Source organism: Nomascus leucogenys, chromosome 11 (genome assembly GCF_006542625.1).
Source record: "Nomascus leucogenys isolate Asia chromosome 11, Asia_NLE_v1, whole genome shotgun sequence".
NCBI lineage: Eukaryota > Metazoa > Chordata > Mammalia > Primates > Hylobatidae > Nomascus > Nomascus leucogenys.
In genome coordinates, this window is record NC_044391.1 from 26,279,948 (window position 1) to 26,302,215 (window position 22,268).

Sequence of the window (22,268 nt, forward strand, 5' to 3'; positions counted from 1 at the left end):
AGAGCTTGTGGGCTGTAAGCTGGCGAAGGGGTGGGCATAAAGACTCTGTCTTTGGCAGATAGTTATGAGGACACTTATCTGCTGTAGCCCAAACTTCTTGTGAAAAACAGAGTTAATATCCATGTATAGAGAACGTTTGATTGGTTGAAGCTGTTCAAAAAATGGGCTGGGCTGTCTGTGAGGTAGCGAGTTCCCAATGCCTAGGGAAATTCAAGCATGTCACCTCCTGTGAACATTGTCTGTGAACAGACTTATCAGTGAGAGGTCAGAGAAGCTCTGGTAATTTCTACATAATTTTCCTCAAAATTTAAGAATCTCTGATCCTTTGTAATGAGACAGAACTTTGTATTATTCTTTCTTTTGGCCAGGTTCTGCCATTCACTTGGGGCCAGCATAAACAAGGGGGCAGGTGCCAAATTGGGAAAATGTAACAACTTTTGCCTACTTCCTTTCCCATGGGACTGTTTAAATTGTAACATTCATTCATTTGTGCCTTCAACAAACATTTATAAATTCCTCCTGCCAGACAATGGGAATGCTATAGTAACTTCAGGGAGTTTAACAGCCTGTGACAACCATTAAAAACAAACAAGAGGTCTGGAGCAGTGGCTCATGCCTGTAATCCCAGGCTGAGGTGGGCAGATTGCTTGAGTTCAGGAGTTCAAGACCAGCCTGGACAACATGGTAAAACCCCGTCTCTACCAAAAAATACAAAAAATTAGCCAGGCATGGTGGTGCGCGTCTGTGGTCCCAACCACTCGGGAGGCTGAGGTGGGGTGATCACTTGAGTCTGGAAGGCGGAGGTGGTAGTGAGCCGAGATCGCACCACTGCACTCCAGCCTGGGCGACACAGTGAGGCTCTATCTCAAACAAACAAACAAGCAAAAACCAAGAAATGTTGCTAACTTAATTCCAAATTGACCAAGCCACCATGCATTTGATGGCTCATTCTTTCACCAAATCCTTCATTCATTCATTCACTCGGTAATCTCCTAATGTACTCTAATGGTTTTTATAATCTGATCCTCCTTCCCAAAAACAGAGGGTAGACAAATATGCCATTTCAAAGGTATGTGCCAGAAACCCCCAATACCATATACATATATATTGTATATAATTAACAAAAATCTATGCCTTCATTGCAACTATATATATATATTATATATATATAATATATATATATATAATATATATATATCAGTATGAGGAACAGAAAATGGAGAGATTACTAGGGGTATAGAGTTCTCACCCTGAATGCGTATCTTATGCAAAGAATGTATGTATTGCAAATGCTAAGGCATCTATTTTGAACACTTAATTTCTCACTCTTTCATTCTATACAGCAAAAGTGTGATATGTAAGAAAAGTGTTAATTCCAGTAGTTTGCCTTGATTAGCACATTTGAATAGACTGAATTGGTTTAACATGGAAATTCTTGACATTTTTTTCAAGACTCTTACATGTTCTAAAAATAAATAACTTTCTTCTGAAGCAGGGCAGGACCAAAGGGCAGAAAAAAATAGCCGTGGGTCAGTTATGTCCTGAGAGTGTGGCACCAAACATTCCCCTTTCCAACTTGTTTCCCATTGCGCCCTGCCACCTCAAACCCATTCGACCATATGCTACAGTCCCATTGAACTGTGCTATTCCCCAAACATCGGCCACTTCCATAGGAAATGATCCCCAGTTCCCATCCTACTCGCATGTCAATGTCTGGCTCTCACTGCTCCTCCTTTAGGAACCCCCTCTGTGCTCCAGTTCTTGCAAGCACTCTTTAGTATGTTATACCTTTGTCACGCATGTATCCCATTTCCCCTGCAATGTTGTTAGTGTTTTCAGACCCTCCCATATTACATGCTTTTTGAGACAGACTCTATATTGATCATTTGTGTAAGTCCCACAGTACCCAGAACAGCACTGTGTGCTTTGTAGGGGCTCAGTAAAAAGACTCATTATACCGAATTAACATAAAGATAAATTTAGCATCGTGGAGCCAACTACTTAGGCTTCCTGACTCTTAGCAAATTAAAAATTTTGGTTGAGTAGTGTGCTTCTCCCTGCTTTAGAAACATATGGAGGACCTTGCTCAGAAACCCAAGGTAGTCTCCCATTTCCTTCCATCAAGGTAAAGCATCCCATCCTCCTTCCCCTTGGCCCCACCACTCCATTCCTGCAAAGTGTCACTGTGTAGCAGGGACTGGAGCAGTGGGGAGAAATGTGCTCTGATCTGCTAAAGGAATTTGGGGTTATGTGCCTGTATATGGACAGGTGTTTGGGTACACGCTCATGTGCTGAAAATAACTCGGTGACACTCTTGAGCATCAACATTCTTACCTATAGTCAGCTATCATATTGCAGCTGATCAGGACCAGCAGTTAGCTATACAGATGGGCAGAATTAAGGTCTGAATCTTAGTTTTGAGAGCCTAGATGTTAGATTGTTCTTAGGTAGCCCACATTCTCTAGCAACTTACTGATGGGCAAACATGCAACCCAATGTAAGTATATGTTATATGTTAGGTCCCGAACATAAAATGCCAACTTACTAACTTTGCCAAGAGAAACCTAACTTCCCACTGGATCACAATGCCCTTGCTTATAGGTCAGTATTCCGAACTCTGCTGAGAACTTGAGTTTCTGGGCCCTTGGTATGGGCTAGGCATGGCTGGGACAGGACTAGTGTGAGGTTATTAAGGATAATCTTAAAGGCTGAGTCTAGAGGTAACCTGGGCATTGAAAAATCAAGCAGGTGGTCCAATTATGTGAATACATTCAAAAGGGCTGGGAAGGGAGGCAGAATCTAGGTGTGGCAATAATATGGCAATTGAGGGCACCAAAACAAAGCAAAAGAGTTGAGAGGGAGGGTGGGGAAACAGATCTAGGGGAATCCTAAAGCCAATGGAGCGTTGACAGTTTTTATAGTACATAAGGCTAGGAACAGGGAAAGGAGTTCACTCAGACACATTTTTTGCAGCCATATTTGTTCATTCATTCAACAAATATTATCTACTCTGACCAGTCACTATACTAAGTATTGGCAATACATCGGTGAACAATATGAACAAAATCTATGCCTTCATTGGAGCTTAACGTCTAAAAGGAGAGACAAACAACAGAAAATACTGAAATGTTAAGTCTAATATATATAATGAAGAAAAACTTAAGGCAGCAGAAAAGACGGCAATGCAGGGACAGTGGGTGGGGAATAGTTTGCTATTTTAAATAAAATGGTCAAGTAAGACCTCAATGAGATGAAATTTGGACTAAGTCTTGAAGAAGCAAGCCATTCAGATATGTAGGGGAAAATGCATTAACAGGCAGAGGGAATAGGAGGTGCAAAGACCCTGAGGTGGGTGTGTACCTGATGTGTTTGAGGAACAGTTAGTAGGCCAGCATGTCTGGGGGTGAGATCAGGAAAGTAATAGGATTGTGTTGTGTAGGGCCATGGAGGCTATTACAAAGAATTTGGCTTTTACTCTGAAATGGGAGCCATTGGAGAACTTTTTGCAGAGAAGTGACATGACTTGACTTCTGTTTTAATGAATTACTATAGCAGCTGTGTGGGAATGGGCTGCAAGGGAGGCCAAAGATAGAAATGAGGAGACCCATTAGGGGGTTTTGCAGAAATATGGATGACAGATGATGGTGGCTTTGACAGGGTGATAGCAGGGGACGTGGTGAAAAGTGGACAGATCCTGGAAATGTTTGGAAGGAAGAGATAATTTGCTGATAGATTGGATGTGGGTTTGATGGAAAGGGAAATCAGGGATGGCTCCAAGACTTTTGGCCTGAGTAGCTGAAAGCAGTTGCCTTTGAAGTGGAGAAGATCAAAAGCTGGATGCACATGAAGCCAGAGTCCAGGGAACAGTTGTCACAGCTAGTGCTTCAAGGTGGCGTGCTGGCGCCATTGAGGTGACTCTCCTACCAGACACACAGGAAGGGTGATGTGAGTTGGTCAGGGTGATGTCAGTTGGTCAGGACGCCTTTTCCCAGCACACACTGGGGAAAACCTGAAAACTTCGTCCCCTTTTTTGTATGGTTTAAGACTCTGTTCTCCTTCTATTGTAATAGGTTTTGCAGTTGATTACCACTAATTATGTGGTAGTGGAGAAATCACTTTTATGTCTCCACTCTGCTACTTCCCAAGGCTGTGATTGGGTGGGAAAGGTATAATTGCAGTACCATTCAATAAAGGAATGTTCTGGAATATGGGGCAACCTGACAGGTAGAAAAGGAGACAGATGTATTCATGTAAATTATTACATACTTTGGATATTTTGTGACTCCTTAGCATGCATGGTCTTGAAAATTTAGATATAATTCTTCCTCCATTTTAATTCTTTCTTCCAGAATTGGTTTTCTTTAAAAGCTAATGTATACATGCCTGCATCCTATTTTCACTCAAAGTGACAGATGGTTGAAACCGACTCTAGCTACATTTTTTTAAAAGTCTTGAATTTAAAAAAGTACACATGAGTATCAGAAGGGTTTAAGCCTTTTAGAACTGGTTGAGAAATCTGCTCTGAATGCTGCTTCATACCACTGAGTTATCCATTCGTGTACAAAATGCTGTGTGCTGGGCCAGGGTAGGGAATTTGCAGCCAAGCTTTTCAGATGAGTATTTGCTTTCTAAAAGGAATATAAAGGTTGTGCTGATGGGGCAAATAGCAAATATCCAAATCCTAGAGCGGCATTTAGCATTTGTGTTGACATAGTCTGCAGGGAATATGTGAAGGTCCTGCATTTCAGGTAGTATTGATTTTCTACACCTTATCTGCATAGTAAGGTAGCTGGAAAAGTTGATTAATCTTTCAAGAACACCCCCTTTGATGTGTTTGTAATTTGGAGTATTGAGGGACTTATTTTATGTTTTTTTTTCTCTTTAATCGTCTGGTAGATTTAAACAAATAGAGTGGAGTTTGCTTTGGTCATTCTATGATACAGCTTTCCTGCCAGTGCTCTGTGAATGGATTACAGGTTCCATGGTATACCCAATGTTAATTTCTTGGCAGCACTCAAGGTAGTCAGAGCCTGGTAAGTCTCCTGTGGTAGTGAACACCTTTCTCTGTTCACCCTAACATACCTTGCAAATGTCATCATGATCTGTGGGTGTCATGACATGCAAAATGTTGGCTGAGAAAGGATAAAGGTAGAGATAAATTTATAATTTAAAATTTTTCAGTTTAAGAATTGATGTAGCTCAATATATTTCAAAAGTTTAACTGCAAGTAACAATTATAAATAATATGTGTGTGTAACAGTAAATGTATGTATGTGTATCCAAAACAAGTTTCTTACCATGTGCAGTGCATTCTAATAATTCTAATCTGTTACATCACAGAAATGGCTGGCTGTGACCACTGACTTGATTTTGTAACTCACCAGTGGGTTGCAACCCATGTTTTAAAAGGCTGATGTAGAGTGAATTACACACTAGGAATTAATTATCTTGTCTTGTGCTTGCTCAAATCCTTCTGTGTTTCCCTGCTGCGTACAGAGAAGTTCAGACCCCCTTAAAGCATGGCACAGCCAACTTTTGACTATAGGGTGACCAGCTTGGCCAGGTTTGCCTGGAACTTTCCTGGTTCTAGCACTGTACATCCTGTGTCCTGTGTACCTTTTTTATTTATGTGCAAACTAAGATGGTGGGTCACTCAGTCTTTGGAATCTGGTCTCTGACTGCCTTTCCATTTGCATCTTCCTCCACCCCATTTTGTACTCAGTGTTCCATCCATATCTCATTGCTTGTCCCACAAACTGGTCATTCTTACCTCCTACCTTTGTCCATGCTTCCCCCTCTGCGTGGAATGCACCACTCACCTGTGCCTTCCTCAAGTCTGGTCTTCCTCCATTCTGATTTGTTGAGTCACCTGATCTTTGGAAACCTTCTTTCACTGCTTTCTTGTGAGCAAGGTGGTAACCACAGACTACATGGACTTATGGAATCTTTAGTAACTCTGTGTTTTCCTTAGCTGTCATATTCTTTATCATCTGTTGAACAAACATTAGAAGGAAAATTGCTGACATGAAGTGGGTGACTATGGTGAAGAAAGAATACAAGATAAGTAGAATAAATTAATAGAGGTGATATGGCCAACAGAGTGGGGCAAGAGAAGATGGAAAAAACATAACTACAGGCTTATGCAGTGGCTAAGTGGCTAAGAGCATGTGCTGTGGAGAATTTGGGTTTGAATCCTGGATCTCCACATGCCGAAGTTGTTTGCTTTGGTTGTGAAGATAGACTATTACCTTAGAGGCCTCTTCTTTGCATGTGCTTTTCCACTCATCATGACCCCAACAGGGATTGGTGGTCCTTAAAATTAGGTAGGCTTAATTACAAATTCATACGTATTTTGTAGTAAATTTGAGAAAGAATTAAGTGGTCTTAAGATGTGGAGATATTCTTAATTTATAGTTTTAGAAGATTAGAATAAATTGATTTTTTGTGAGCATGTGTAATGCTGATTGATTTTGGGAAAATCTAATTTTACTTTATTATCTGAATTAATATTTAAATTAATTATTGAAATTAAAATTATTCCTTCATTGTGATTAATGTATCTTGACATAAATTTCCTTTAATATGATAGTTTAAATTTGTGTTCACTTGGGAGTTGCAAAAACAGCTGGATGGCTTAAATTTGCCTGCATCCTCTATCGAGAAAGAGTGCCCACTTCAGGCAGGCCTACTGGCCCATGTTGTCTTGATTTAACTTTGTTGCACAGAGAATCTGGCTCCTTTATAATACAGCAGGCCAAGGACTCAGAGTCAAAGCTAAAGCTAGTCATGTCTAAAGATTTCCTTGTTATCTGTTATTTTAAAGATCAGTCTGCCAGGTTACCTGACAGTAGTTTATTTTTAGACATATTCATTTATCATCTTAGCAACTCAGAGAAAACAGCTCCAAGTGCAAAAGATGGCTCTGTTCTAAAGCATAGATTATTTTTATATCACTGTTAAAGAGAAAGCCCAGCCATCAGCATGATAATTTATCCTTAAGGAATTTGGGGCAATAAATTCAAGACTGCTGAATTTATTCATTGAGATAAACAATAGAGATGGTCAATTATAAATTCATGGATTTTGCTAAATAATCCTTTTAGAGTCGGGAAACAGAGATTAAAAATGTAAATCAGGCAGGAAAAATTATATCAATAGATATATAATGGTAGTGATTTAGTAAAAGATAGTTGAATGGATGAGGCAATGTTAGGAGTATGTTTGCACATTTGTACTAATGAGTGAGACAGTGACTCTCCCCCGCCATCCCTTATGGGAAGAAAGATTTGTTGCATAATGAGGAAAAACTTCTCTGATTTTGGTCGTTTAAAAGCATAGTATGCTGAGTCAATTTATTGATGATTGGAAAGTTCTCAAAATTTTAGTGAAAATACGCACAATATGGACATAATGTCTCCAATAGTTGTTTAGCAATTCAAGAGACATTTATTGAGCACTCAGTGCTAGGCACTACAGGTACAGAAGTAAATTAGACATGGCCCCTGTCTTAAGAGCTTTAAGTCTAACAGGAGGAGAAAAATCACATTAACAGAGTATAGTCATGCACTATTGTACATATTCCAGCAGAACTACGTGCAAGGTACTCTAACAGCACCGGTGAGGGGTGCATGACCCAGTCTTGTGCTGGGGTTTAGACATGGTACCCCAAACTAAGGCACCTTGGCATATTGAATATTTTAAGCTGAAGGAATTTGAGAAATGGCATGTGCAGGAAGGTCTATCTGACTGTCCCCTCCTCTTCTCTGAAGCAAGTCAAAGGACCCTCATGTGAGAGGGAGGGTGCATCCTTATCTCTGAAAACACAGGATACAGAGAGGAATCTGGATGAAGAGGCCAGGCTATGCTTCCCCCAGTTGCTATTCTTAGATAATACTCGTTTTGGCCAGTCAATGTTTTCCCCATAACTCTTCATTCTTCATGAAGCCTACTACAAAAGCATTCAGGTTTAACTGTTTCTTTGGGTCTTCATTTCCTTATAAAGCCTCCCATGCCATGTAAAACTTACATTAAATAAATTTGTATGATTTTCTCCTTCTAATCTGTCTTTCATTACAGGAGTCTCAGCCAATGAACCTAAGATAAGTAGAAGGAAAAGATATTTTTCCTCCTCTACACTGGATGCCCTAGGAAAGCTTTCTGGAGGGGATGTGATCGAGTTGAGACAGAAAGATGAATAGGGGACATCAGGTTAAACATGGTGAGAAAAACATTTCTGGAATTTGCAAAGGTACAAAGGCAAAAAAAAAACCCACTTGGTATGCGCCAGTAAATCGTGAACCAGGGAGTGGAAGGATTTATGGATGGAGAGGTGGGAAATAAGAGCATCTCATGTGCCCATGATAAGGAGTTGGGACATATTTTGTAACAGTGTTTTAAACACTGTTCTGTCACCCAAATCTGATGGGTACACTACCATCAGATTTGGTGATAGAAAGCTCACCCTGATGTTGGGTGGAGGATGTATCATCAGGGAGCAAGTTTAGCAGAGGAAGATGAGTTAGGAGAGAATTGCAATTGTCAGAAGCAATGATGAAGACTGGCCTCATGCAATGTGAAAGGACATGGATTAGAGAGGGCAGGCTGGTAAATATTAGGTGGTCAAATTGGGAGGACTTGAAAATTGGTTGTGGGGTGTGGTGAGTTCAAGGATTTGGGGCTGACCAAGGAAAAGACAAGATAGCAGCATTACAAAACAGCTTTATTGGGTGGTACTTGGACAGGACTGGATGAGAGGAAGTCTCTCGCGACAGACCTCCCAAAGACAGCAGCATGAGGCCACCACCCAGAAGTGGAAGAGGAAAAGGGAACTCCCATGGCAGAAGGCAATGGAAGATGGGGCCTATGGGTCTAGGTGATGTTGCTCAGCTTCAAGGTGGGGAGTCTCTGGGTCAGAGAGTTCCAAAGAGTAACAGCAGTTTAGAATTATTTCTATAGCCCCAGGGTTTGTATTATCTATGGCTAGCAGATGTTGGTTGCACACAGAGTCTAAATAGCTAAAAATATGCTTATTTGAACTCCATTTTAACCAATTGGATGTGTGAGAATTTGTGTTTTATGCCAGTGGGTTATGAGCTAATGGTCCCAGCCTGCTGTGAAGAAGTAAACGGCATAGGGACCAATGTCCAGGGGCCATCTTTAACCCGTTTATGTAACAGGCAATGTTTACTCAGTGCCTACTATGTGCCCAATGTGATGCTGAAGAGCCACCGTGTGAGTTCCAAAGGAAGCTGTGTGATGCTCTATGGAGGATTCACCCCTTTCCATGTGTTCCTTGGGAGTGCCGCTTGAGACGGAGCAGCTCCTTTCTACTCAATGAATGTTTTAGAACCTCTGGGCGCACAGATGCATAATTTCCTATTATATAAAGTGCAGTCATGTTAGCTTTCTTTGTTTGGCTTCTTTGCCTGATACTTGGTCTAAGTATATGATTTATCTTTCCTATCTCTTTTGACCTAAGGTTGTGTGTTTCCTGAGGATCCTGTTGCAAGGCCTTACTTCTTTCTTCATGTAGTTATCCTTGTGACAGTGCCTAGAGGGCTCCCATCTCCTTTCTTCTGATTCTGTTTTCCGGTTCCTCTTCTGCCCTAATTCCCAGTGACCCAATTCCAAAATACTGCTCTCTAGTTGTCCAAACTGTTCCATCTTTAGTTTTATACTCTTTCAAGGATTCTACTTGAGATTCTCATTTCCTAAGGACTCTTGATACCATCTGAGTGTTTCTTGAAGGAAGATACTCTAAGAAATGAATGTCTGATTCTGTTAATTGGGGAACAGTTCCCTTTCCAAAGAGAAGCATATTGAATCTCTAAATTGGTGGAATGCACCATAGGGGTCAGAAATTAAAAAATTTCCAAACTTTTTGGCAAAGATGACAGTGGCTTTTGAGTCCTTTAAGATTTAAGAACTCTCATCTCTACTCTGTTAACTAGATGAGAGGGCAGATACCCTATGGATTGATTTTTCTCTCTAGCATAATGGGCCTCTGTGCTGAGAGCTTGAGAGCCTCTCCTGTTTAATGTGCTGCAATTGCCAATGCTCAAGTTACAGTTAAAGTAGTACAATTTGGGTAGCTCAGAATCATAAAACAGTGAAAATAGGACTAGAGACAATATGTAGACACAACAATCTTAAATACATCTCACAAATTCAGCAAGAGTGATACTAAAGGCTTAATTTTAGAGAAATTTCTGAATTTCCTAGTCAATAATTTACCCAATATGAATAAAATTGAGAGGAACCTAGAAAAATCAACATAATGTTTCAACTGTGTGTATGGATTGGGATAGTTTTTCCTCCAAAATAGTAGTTCTCTACAGCCACAAACAGGTCCTTCCTATGTAAATGAAACTCCTGCAGTGCTTGGGACTACCCAGTATTGGCTTTGATGAGGTGTATGGGAATTTCAGAGGCAAAGCTTTTCCTTCTGGTGTCAGCTCTCTCATGCAATTTACATGTGATGCCACCAGGTGGTGATACAGAGGGATAGCAAGATTGGACCGGAAGTAGACTGATCAGCATCCGTCATAACGGCTTTTTGTTTAAGAGCTTTCTTTGGATTAAAATTAGTAAAATCTTAAATAAGTAAACACTGGAAGGAAAGCATTATTTAATGAAAGTGCCCAAGAATGAGGAAGTCTGACATTTCCATTTGAACTCGTCCATTTAATGGTTGTAAATGTGTATGACTATATCTGTTTCCCTATTTATGGGTAAAATGCTGGTACTGGATTATATAATCCTTGAAGTTCTTGTTTTGAAATGAAAATGTATAATTGTAATTATTAAAGCAGTCTATTAATGCTATTCACAATAGCAAAAACAGAGACTCAACCTACATGCCCATTAATGGTAGACTGGATAAAGAAAATGTGGTATATGTGTGCCATGGAATATGATGCAGCCATAAGAAAGAATGAGATCATGTCCTTTGCAGAAACATGGATGGAGCTGGAGGCCATTATCCTTAGCAAACTAACGCAGGAATGGAAAACCAAATACCAGATGTTCTTACTTATAAGTGGGAGCTAAATGATGAGAAGGCATAGACACATAGAGGGGAACAATACACACTGGGCCCTGTTGAAGGGTGGAGGGTGGGAGTAGGGAGAAGATCAAGAAAAATAACTAGTGGGAATTAGGCTTAATACCCGGGGGATAAAATAATCCATAAAACAAGCCCCCATGTCACAAATTTATATAAGAAACCTGCACTTGTACCCCTGAACTTAAAAATAAAAGTTAAATTTTAAAAAGTAAAATGAATTGAAAATGCCTCTGTGAACAAAGATGATGGTTTGCAAACTCCTCAGTGATATGAAGAAGCCTACTAGATATAATTGAGGTCTGTAAAAATCACTCTTTGTTTTCTCTTGTAAAATTAAATATAATTAAGACCAAAAAATAAAGCAGCCTACAGCAAAATTAGGACAAAGGAATAAAAAAAATCACACAAACATAAATCTATAGTTCATTAACAACTGTCTTACTTCACTTTACAACCAGGCTAACGCCTATTTGTGTGTGTGTGTGTGTGTGTGTGTGTGTGTGTGTGTAGTGAGGGGAGAAGGAGAATGGGGAATGAAAACTGGCTTCTCAGTTAGTCTTCCTTACCTTTTACCTGGCTTAGGCAAGTGAGAAATCTTTCACACATTGTTCTATGGGGACTCTCTCTCTCTCTCTCTTTCCTTCTTTCTTTCTTGACAGAGTTTCACTCTTGTTGCTCAGACTGGAGTGCAATGGCGCGATCTTGGTTCATGGCAACCTTCGCCTCCCAGGTTCAAGCGATTCTCCTGCCTCAGCCTTCCCGAGTAGCTCGGATTACAGGCGCATGTTACCACGCTCTATAGGGCCTTTTCTTTAAGACCTTGCTTTCCTGCTAACTCTAGTTTTCTTTATGCTGTATCTAGAGGTCTTAGATCTCCCAGGTATTTTTAAATCAGAGTTTGTGGAATTTTTGACTCTAACTTGAATTTTTAATGCTTAGTGATTTTGTTAGTCTGTCTTTCACTATTTCTTTTCCTAAAAAGAGCCTGAACTCCCTCTGTTTAGATTATTTATATAAACACTTAGCAAAATTTTGTCCAGTAAATGTCTCTGTAGGCTTTAGAATCAACTCTATCTTATCAGAATTAGGTTAAGTCACAGTTGACTTAACCTAAGCTGGGGAACCCCTAGGGATTCCCCAGAAACATTAGGGATCTGTAAGGTCAAAGCTATTTTCATAATAACACTAAAATGTTACCTGTCTTTTCTACTCTGTTGACATTTGCAGTGATGGTATAAAAGCAATCATGGGTAAAACTGCTGGTACTCTAACGTGATTTGAGGCAGTGGCACCAAACTGTACTAGTAGTGGCCCAAATTTCACTGCTACACGCACATTTTTTTTAAAAAAACCCAGTTTCACTGAAGAATGTCCTTCATAAAGCAGAAAAAAAAATATTTACATTAAATGTCTACTCTTGGGTATGTGTCTTACTGTGTGACAAATGGGAACACGCAAAGCCTTCTGCTACCAACTTAGTAGTTGTCTTGAGGAAAAACATTTGTACAATAATTTGAATTGTGAGCTAAACTAGCGGCCTTAAAAAAAAACACTATTTTTTACATGAACAACTGACAAGCTAGGGGATTCAGACTTCAGTATTTGGTAGACATTTTCTCAAAAATCAACGGTGTGAGTTTGTCACTTCAAGAACACAACTGACAATATTTGTTGCTAATGATAAAATTTGAGCTTTCAAGCAAAAATTAGAATTTTGGGCCATCTTGAGCTTGACAGTTTTATGTCACCTAAAGACTTCTGAAAAGATTGGTGATGAAGTTACTAAATTTGATTTTCAGATATAATATAATGTGTCAACATTTGGAAGGTCTGCATGATTTGTTATTTTCCAGTTACTTATATTTTCCAAATAACCTATTCATTGACATTATAAAATCATACATGAGTAAAAGATCGATTCAACGTTTAGGATAGACCAATGGATTTTAATGTAACAGAGTACAAAAACTTCATTGATTGATATGGTTTCATATTCACCTTGCCGCTGACCTTTAAGAAACTGCTATTTATTGACTTTTGGTATAATAGTGAAGAATATCCACAATTACCTGAAGAGGCTGTTAAAATATTCCTCCTTTTTCAGATTACATATCTGTGTGAGGCCAGATTTTCTTCATATACTTTAACTAAAATAACATATCACAACAGATTGAATGCAGAAGCAGCTATAAGAAAGCATTTGACTTCTATTAAACCAGATGTTAAAAAGATATGTGAAAATGTAAAAGAATTACACTTATCTTACTATTTTTTTTGTCTTGGAAATTGTATTTTTTTTTCACAAAATGTTAATAAATAACATGTATGTTGTTATTTTAAAATAAATTATTAAATACTTAAAGTCTTATCAGTTTTGATTTTTAACATGATTAATGTTAATAGATAACCTACATAAAAACATAAACCAAAGCTCTTTGAAGTCCTTGATAATTTTTAAGAGTATAACAGGGTACTGAGATAAAAATGTTTGAGAACTGCTCTTCTGCGGTATTAGTAGAACAGTCCTGAGCATCGTCCTACTATAAGATGGATTTTATTTAAAATTTTGTTTTCATAGTGTACTGATGGCTGTAAAAATTTAGAAAATAACCCTCCTTTCACTGGACAACTCCTTCCTGAGATGTTTATCACCCTCTTTTTTTTGACTAAGCTATAGCTGTAAAAGTGGGCTCATGGTGGTCGTCTGTATCATCCCTTGGCCTCCCATCCAAGTGGAAAGAGGCAGCTGCATTTTATAAGACACTAAGCAGGTGAAATGGGGCTGTGAAAGATCAAATTTCTTACACGTATCTGTGGCAGATGAAAAGTTCAATACATGATAGTGAAGAGCTGACAAGAGCAATTATTTTCAGGCAGGAAAAGAGAACTTATTTCTGGGAATTTTTTCAATAAGTCTGGCAACAGCTGGGCAATGATTTAAACCTCCTAGGATTCCGACTTTAAGCTTAAAAATACATTTGCATATGCCAGCATTAGGAATGGAATCCCAAACGGCTGCCAACTTAGACAACCGAAAGGAAATAGAGATCTATATTGTTCAAAAGCTAAGCCTTGGGAGGTGCTGTTACTTAGCAGCTGTGTAAACAGAACTAAACCCTTTGCATCTCCTCTGCTAGACACTTGGTTCTAAATAGGACCAAACTATACCATGATGATATGCGCAGAAATAAAAGTGAAGGTGATAGAGCTCATTGTTGGGTTCAAGAAAAGCTGGACATTTTCCTTTCTCTATGGCTATGTGCGGACATAAGAAATGTAAAGGAGATGTAGGGGAACCTGGCAAGGCAAGGGAAGATGTGAAATTGATTTTAGTTTTATTTCCTCCCTCCTCAGTAGCCACATTTCTTTCTCTCATGTTTTCCTCCCTCCCTCCTCTCCCCATTTTTTCCTCTATTGAAACTGAGGGGCCGGGTGTGCTAGCTCACGCTTATAACCCCAGCGAAGGCCCAGGCAGGAGGATCACCTGAGGTCAGGAGTTCAAGACCAGCCTGGCCAACATGGCAAAACCCCATCTCTATCAAAAAATACAAAAATTAGCCAGGCCCAGTAGCATGCACCTGTAGTCCCAGCTACTCGGGAGGCTGAGGCAGGAGAATCGCTTGAACCCAGGAGGTGGAGGTTGCAGTGAGCCGAGATCGGGCCGCTGCACTGCAGCCTGGGTGACAGAGCAAGACTCTGTCCCAGAAAAAAAAAAGAAACTTAGGACCGTACCATGAGCCATTTGTATAATGGAACAGCAGGAGAGACCTTCCCTGTAACTAACTTCCTAACTGGAGAAGAAACCATGTCTTCATATACTAACCCATCCTCTGGGGGAAGTAGGTAAGGTGCAGGGGATGCCTGCTCGGGACAGCTTGATATGTAATTCTTATGTTCAAAAGAAAAAATTGAGAAGTTTTTTTTTTCTTTTTTTACTGTTTAGCTAAATGACTACACTTAATTTTTTTAAAAGGTTTTTTTTTTTTTTTTTTGAATAACATCCCTTTTCCCACATGCCTTCCATTTTATAACCCATTTAGATAGAGAAGCTCCTACTACTTGCTCTGAAGTGTTTTAGAATGGCTAGGAACACAGATAGGATTTCCTTACTTTAAATGTATTGCTATTAAATCAGTAATGTCCCATGTCTTTCATTAATTCTCACAGTAACACTTTTTAAATGATTGCAGTGAACTTTGAGTGATGACATGGTTATTGAATTAGGGTGCAATTGGTAATGTGGGCAAGAGTGGGCAGAGTAAACTAATGGTAATAATAATAGAAAAGGAAGACGAGAAGGAGGAGAAGGAGAAACAACTTTTCTTGGGTGTTTAGTATTTGCCAGGCATAATGTTTAGCTCTTTACTTATATTGACTCATTTGTTTGGATCAGAAGAATGACAGCTTACTAGATCAGAGATGCGCCGAAGCCAAAGTGATCAAAACAGACATTTGGGAGGATGAGTGGAGACGAGCTGTAGTGGCAACACTAAGCAGAGGATAAAGGGTGAATCAAAGAACAAAAGGGAAATCAGTAGTAGGGAGCTGAAATTTGAAGAAAAGCTAGCAGGCTCTAGGGATTTGTGTATGGAGTCTAGGGTAAATGTAGTAGCTGATTTGAACTTTGAGACATCTGTTCTGGTGTGAGTATAACTTGGCTTGACAAAGAAAGACAAGGGGTGAAATGGGGATTGTGTTCAGTGATAGTAAAGTTGGAGGGTTTGCAGAACAAGGGCTGTGATGTGGGGGTGGAGGGAGATAAGACGTGAATTTGGCAACGAAGGTGGGTGAAAGTGAGTGAGGAAGGGGAGATGCCACCGATGGAGGAAGAGTTCTGAATATGGGACTCTGCTCCGAGGATGCTGAGCAGGAGGTGCAAAAGTGCAACTGATTGCAGTGGATGGGGCTGGGGAGAGACTGAGCTGTGATTGCTCCTAAGTCTGGGTGGAGTCAAGCCAAGAGTTGGCTGGTGTGTGGTAGAACATGCAGATGATCAGACAGGGAGGAGCCCTATACCCAGAGGTGGGTTTGATTTACCCACTTGATCCCTTGCCATTTGTAAATGAGAGACCAGCTTTTTATGTGTATGAAGTAAATGGGCAATAATTAGCAGCAGGTAGCTTTGACTCTTATTTTCTTAGACTGAGCGCATCAGAATTGCCTTGGCAATAACCTGCATTAGCCACAGGAATCTGTATAACTCATGTCCCTCATGCTTTGCTCCTTGATTTGCTTTCTTTGATATGCAGGGAGATTTAGTGGGTCACACTAGCAAGCCCCCCACGAAATCCTGTGGAGTTCAGTGCTGACACTGCATTTAATGCTACTATTTAAGCCATTTTACTATGTGTAAAGGCTCGTTCATTCACTATAATGTGTACTTTCCAAACCCTTTATGAGGCATTCTCTTGAGATTCCTTATTCTCCTAGGGGTTGATGTTAAGCATCTATTTTGGAATAGATCAAAAAATCAATAAATGGAAGGTCCTTTACAGTTGTGTCTTCTAACATTGTAACCTACTGCATTTAAAGACTTACGTTATTTGAATCACCACTACCTAATATAATCTTTTTTTTTAAGTTCCCTCAATGTTTTTGTTGTTTATTTTTAAAATATTGACTCTCTGGCTGGGAATTCCAACTTATATAATCAACATTGTAAGACATCCTTTTTATTTGCAAGAAAGCCTTTGCACTTTGAAGAAATTTTCTGAGAATACATTTTACTTCCCTTTTGTGATTGAAATTCTTTGCAAGAAAATCATAACAAATACAAGACTTTCTTATATTATGGTTTGCTCCTTAATGACCATAAATATTGCTGAAGTTGCACCAGACAGTTTTGATGATTTGGAAAAAAGGTAAATAAATGTTGGGGAAAGATCAAGTAAAAGCTGGGGAAATGTGGAGGAGGGGAAAACTCACATTTTCTAAGAAGATTCTCCTGGCTGCTTTCAGCTTAGAATGAAACAGCTATTGCTTTAACAGTGATTTTTCTGATCATACATTTCATTTTTTGATTGCCAAAAAATTTCCAGCACACTAGTTAGATGGACCCTCATTGGTCAAGGGTGTTTATAACTTCTCAGATGACTTCTGGAATTCCCGCCAGGAATTTTACCCATTGGTGTTGAAAATTATTGGCAACCTGTATTTTAGTGATAAACTTCACTTTTGTGAAGTTCTGCGACTTCTGTTGGAAAGAAAAAGATCAGAAGATCTAACTTCATGGGTCTGTGTCCCTCCATGTGGACCCTCAGTCAGACCTGCTGGAGCTACCTCCTGTGGACAGGGCATTTCCTCTCTGGCTGGCCCTCAGTCACGGCTCTGCTCGCTCAATTACTCCCTTGGCTCTGTTAAGAGTTTGAATTGCATCTCCTGTTTCAACAGCCCTTTGTAGGGGGATGACTCCAAACTCTATTCCTCAACTTCAGTCCCCCATCCCACTTCTCCCCCCATCTGTAGTGTTGTATTTGTGCATTCTGCCCAGAAGTCCCACTGATACCTAAATTATGACATACATGCTGCAAGGTTTTTTCACCATTTTCCTCTTTGCCTTTTCTTCCTAATTTCACTGCCATCCCCTTTGTCCTCTCAAAGTCAAATTGTTACTGGACCTTCCTCTTTTGCTTCCATATTTAAAGGCTACTAAGAGTTCCTTGGTCCCTCTTGGCTGTGCTCTTCCTAGTGCACATTCTCTACTTCTGTCTCCACATTCGCCTACCATCCCCGTACAGGTACAGTTGAATCAGAGAGAAGTTGGCATTAGTTTCCCAGCAGCTTGCCTTATTTCTAGTTTTTGCTCCAGTCTGTTATACAGGCAGGGACAAGAATAGGCTTAAGCAAATTCCATTTTTATTTTGTCACTTTTCTTTTCAAAAATCTGCTACGATTTCCCGTCACCCATTACACCGAAAAGAAGTCAATTTTCTGTTTTGTCCAGGCTTTCCAGGTTGCCTCAACATATCCATTCTTATCAATTAAACTTTTTTTTTCTTTTTTCTCTTTTAAAACAGAGTCTCACTCTGCCACCCAGGCTAGAGTGCAGTGCATGATTATAACTCACGGTAAACGTGAACTCTTGGCCTCAAGCTGTCCTCCCGCCTCAGCCTCCCAAAGCACTGAGGTTACAGGTATGAACCACCACACCTGGCCTCAACTTTCAGTTTCTTGACTTGAGTTTATCCACATCTCTTGCACTGTCAGTTCCCTCTTTGACAGGTCTTCGCACATCCAAATATGCCCTTCTGTTGCTAGTTTCTGACCTCATTCAATACCCAGTCCCAATTTTACCTATTCCTTAATGCTTCCCCTGGCATACTCCACCAAACCTTGATTATCATTTTGCTCTGTATTCCTCTGAACTTGTACACTGGGGATCACAAACATGTAGTAGGTCAGAGCACGGGCAAGCTTGAATTTAGGTTCTGCCATCTATTGGCTAGTCAGTCTCAGTTCTTGCTGAACCTCCTTTGTCTTAATTATGAAAAGGAATTAATAATAATATTGATGTACTTGGATTGGTATGATTGCATGTGATAATGAATATCAAAGGCCTGGCACTGAGTAATCAATAAGCCAATATCTCAGAGAACATCTCCATCCACACTGCATGTCCACAAATTTGAGCTATACGCTCTTTGAAGGAGAGAATCTGGTTTTGCTTATCTTTGTAGCCCTATTCATTATAAATTGCCTAGCACAGATTAAATACAGCAAATATTTATTGAAAAATGAAGAGTATGATCATGAATGGCAGAGATTGGTTATTGCAATCATTCTGATTATTTCACAAATCTCTGCTGTCACACTGTGAGCAGAAATGTGTCTAGTAGAAACACAGTGTATTTCCCAACTTGTGTATTTGTCCAAAAGTGTGTCCTAGAGTGACTGCAGATTCATGATTACCTTCTGGGGACAATGACAAAAAAGATGAGAATTTTTCATTGTTCTGTATTCTTTGGTATTTTTTTTTTTTGCCTTCCATTGCTCTGTCATCTACTTCAAGATACATTATATATTTATCCTAGTTGCATACAAATAGTATGCGAATGAATACTCATGACATTTATGGTTAGTCATTTTTCCCCATTATTTTAGAAATTTGGGCGAAGGCGGCTCTTAATTTCTCAAGGTTTCCATTTTGTTAGTTTTCAGTTGGGAGCACAAAAGACTCAAATATATAATCATTGATAATTAGTAAGAGTCTTCTTCAAACTGATTTTATTTAAAAATGTTACTGGCACCATCACTACCAGCATCGTCACCATGATTAACATTAAAATTAAATCTTGTTTGGATAAATTTTCCCAAGAACTTGCCATAGTGTTATCTCCCATTTCATGTGCTCACAAACACCCTTTGCTTTGGAAAGTGAAAGTGCCAGAATAAGCAATATTACATTCAGAATGCAAATGAAAGTTTTATAGAAATAGGATTGTGTTGGAGATGAAATTAACTGTGACACTTCAGGAGTTTTACAGAGAAAGAAGATTAACATGTTAGGTCTTCAGCGGCTGTCTTCCCTGATGCAAATAATGTTAGGCAAAATGAAATCTCCGTGCGTCCAAGCTCAGTGGAGGAAATGTTTATTGAGTCCATAGAAATTTGAGCAGGGCATGTCTCTAAGGGTTTATGAAAGCCTATTTTCTTTTCTCAGTGTGGGGATGAATTGCTCCATTATCATCTAAATTGGAAGTCATGATGATGGTTCTTTTTTGATTCTCTTATTTATTTTTGTTTATTTGTTAAGAAACTTGTATAGAAAATGTGTTGCTTATCTGGAAGTTGCGATTCTTGCTTAGGCCAGATAATAACCTTGTATTTCTTCAGATATTTATATATATATACCTAAAAGGGAAATATTTTATATCCTTAAACCAGATCTAACTTAATTCGTTTCTTTCACATAGGCTAAATAATACAACCTCTTGTTGATCATCCAAAAGTCAAATTTTTAAGTTGCATTTTCTTTCAAATGATTTTTGCAATGATATACAGAAAAGTTATTTATATATATGTTCACTTCTTTTTTTTCTCTTTCTCCAAGGAAACCAACATGTCTGACAAAAGTGACTTAAAAGCTGAGCTGGAGCGCAAAAAGCAGCGCTTAGCACAGATAAGAGAAGAGAAGAAACGGAAGGAAGAGGAGAGGAAAAAGAAAGAGGTAAATCCTGGGTGTTGGGGTGTTGTGGGGAAAAAGGAAAATCACTTGATTCTGAGGGGCTGGTCGAATGGATAAATAGGACTCCCTAAAAGAATCCTTTCATGATATCTGAATAAAATGATTATCTCCCTATTCCGCATGGTAAAGCTGTTGCCCTCTGCTATGTGCTGGTCAGCCATCACCTAAATGGGGGATAACATTTGGTCTAGAGGCTCCAGAGGCCTGCAGACTCCAGGCTTATCACGGACTTGAACAGAACTCTAAGGGTGGTCTGTGATCTTGTTATTGTTAGAAACTTCTTAACCTTTCTGTGCGTCAGTTTCCTATTTTTAATATGAGAACAATAATGCATTTATTTTGTAGGGTTGCACTTAGCAGTACCTAGAATATAGTTAGTACTTAATAAGTGTTAGTTTTAAGAAAAGGGTTTTTTGAAATATCTACCAGCAGGAACATTTTAGGAGAAAATTAGAAAACTATGCCAATGGATTTCTATTGTTTCCAAAGTGGTATACTTTTTTTTTATGGTAAATAAGCATCTTAGGTTTGGTAGAGGGGAGGCTGTTCTTCTCTTAGTGAGAAGGTAGTTAGGATAGCACAGTACAAAGAATTACTACATGTTAGATCTGGCTGAAATTTTAGAGACTTTCCATTGAGGCCCCTCTTTATGCCAACAAAGCAGCAGAGACCCAGAGGTAAAATGTAGCTTTTCTGCTTTCTAGACCTAGAATCTTGGATTCTATAATCCCAATTCAATGCCTTGTTGTCATATCATGTTTCCTTCCACTATGTGAATCAAACAAATAATTTATTTTTAGTTCGCTAATTTGTTGTGGCAGTGTAGGAATAGCCCACATCTTATACAAAAACCAAATACCAAAGATATTTTTGAATAGCTTTCTAAGAAAACTTCGTGTGGTGTGATATGCTTTTGTGTATAGAAATCAGAGCTGCTTCCCTATGCGGTTCTTCTGTAAGGAAAAAGAAAACTTATTTTGATGCCTTACAATATAAATAAGTGTTGTTTCATATTACAAGGCTGAGAGACCAAGGTAATAGATTTACAACAATTATTATTTTCCAACAAAGTAAAAGATAATTGCAGTTGCATTTTAGCCTTCTGGCATCTCTCATCTCTCTATACCGTTACGTGTTGATTGATGTGATCATTTATTTGTCCTTGACATCACACATAATGTTTTTCCCTTTGAGATCTTTGCTGTTACATATGCAGTCTTTGAGTGAAGTAGAGGTGAGAATTGACAAGGAATGGCTATTCATTTCCATGCAAAGCCAAAAAAAGCATTAAGTTATTATATTTCCTTTCCCTCAAATGTCAACACTTACTGTAGTTTTAAAGCACCTGTTATCCTTTACTAATAACCAGTTTCCTTTTAAACTGACATTCTAATATCCAACTTGAATGTCATAAAATTACCACTAAATGTGATGTGATATGGGAAATTTGGTTCCAAATTATGCTGTCTGCTTCATCTTTTTCATTTTACACATTTTGGGGAAATTACGGGCAAACTAGACTGATGGAAGCAGGCTCCCCTTTTGATTCTACAGCCAAGCACTTTTGCCTGGTGAGGATTTAGCTGGTTTCACAGCAAGAAGAGCCCTGGGAGGTTGGAGGCTGCAGGTAGTGGAGGGTGTGGAACACCTGGACTCTAGACATTCCTGGCTGCTGCCTTGTTCTGGAATTGACACCATATGAAGTTCTAGTTTCCTCATTTCTTTTTTTTTTTTTTTTGAGACGGAGTCTCGCTCTGTCGCCCAGGCTGGAGTGCAGTGGCGTGATCTCGGCTCACTGCAAGCTCCGGAAACTGACTTGGTGATTGAAGCTTGTGATAACTGAACTGTGCTCTACAGAGTCAGATAGCAATACAGAGTCCGAGTCTTCCATCCTCAAAGTTTCTTATTTGAGTGATCTGAAGCAGGGTCAGATTTTGGGATCTGTTGGACCACATCATCTGTAATGTCTCTCCTGGCTTGAAATCTTCTCCCTTCACACCCATCTCCCCTCAAAGAGGC

General features: G+C 39.3%; 1 protein-coding gene across 5 annotated transcripts in view; it reads left to right on the forward strand.

Annotated features, from left to right (window-relative positions):
• Positions 1-22,268, forward strand: part of DYNC1I1 (dynein cytoplasmic 1 intermediate chain 1) — a 318,572-nt gene that overhangs the window by 12,128 nt on the left and 284,176 nt on the right. For 4 of the 5 annotated variants that reach the window (XM_003252524.4, XM_030822121.1, XM_030822120.1 and 1 more), the window contains exon 2: positions 20,115-20,231. In XM_003252524.4, the coding sequence (XP_003252572.1) occupies positions 20,124-20,231 (108 nt within the window). In that variant the 5' untranslated portion in view covers positions 20,115-20,123. Of the gene's footprint in view, positions 1-18,081; positions 18,199-20,114; positions 20,232-22,268 lie in introns of all 5 variants that reach the window. The other variant, XM_030822119.1, reaches the window with a different exon arrangement.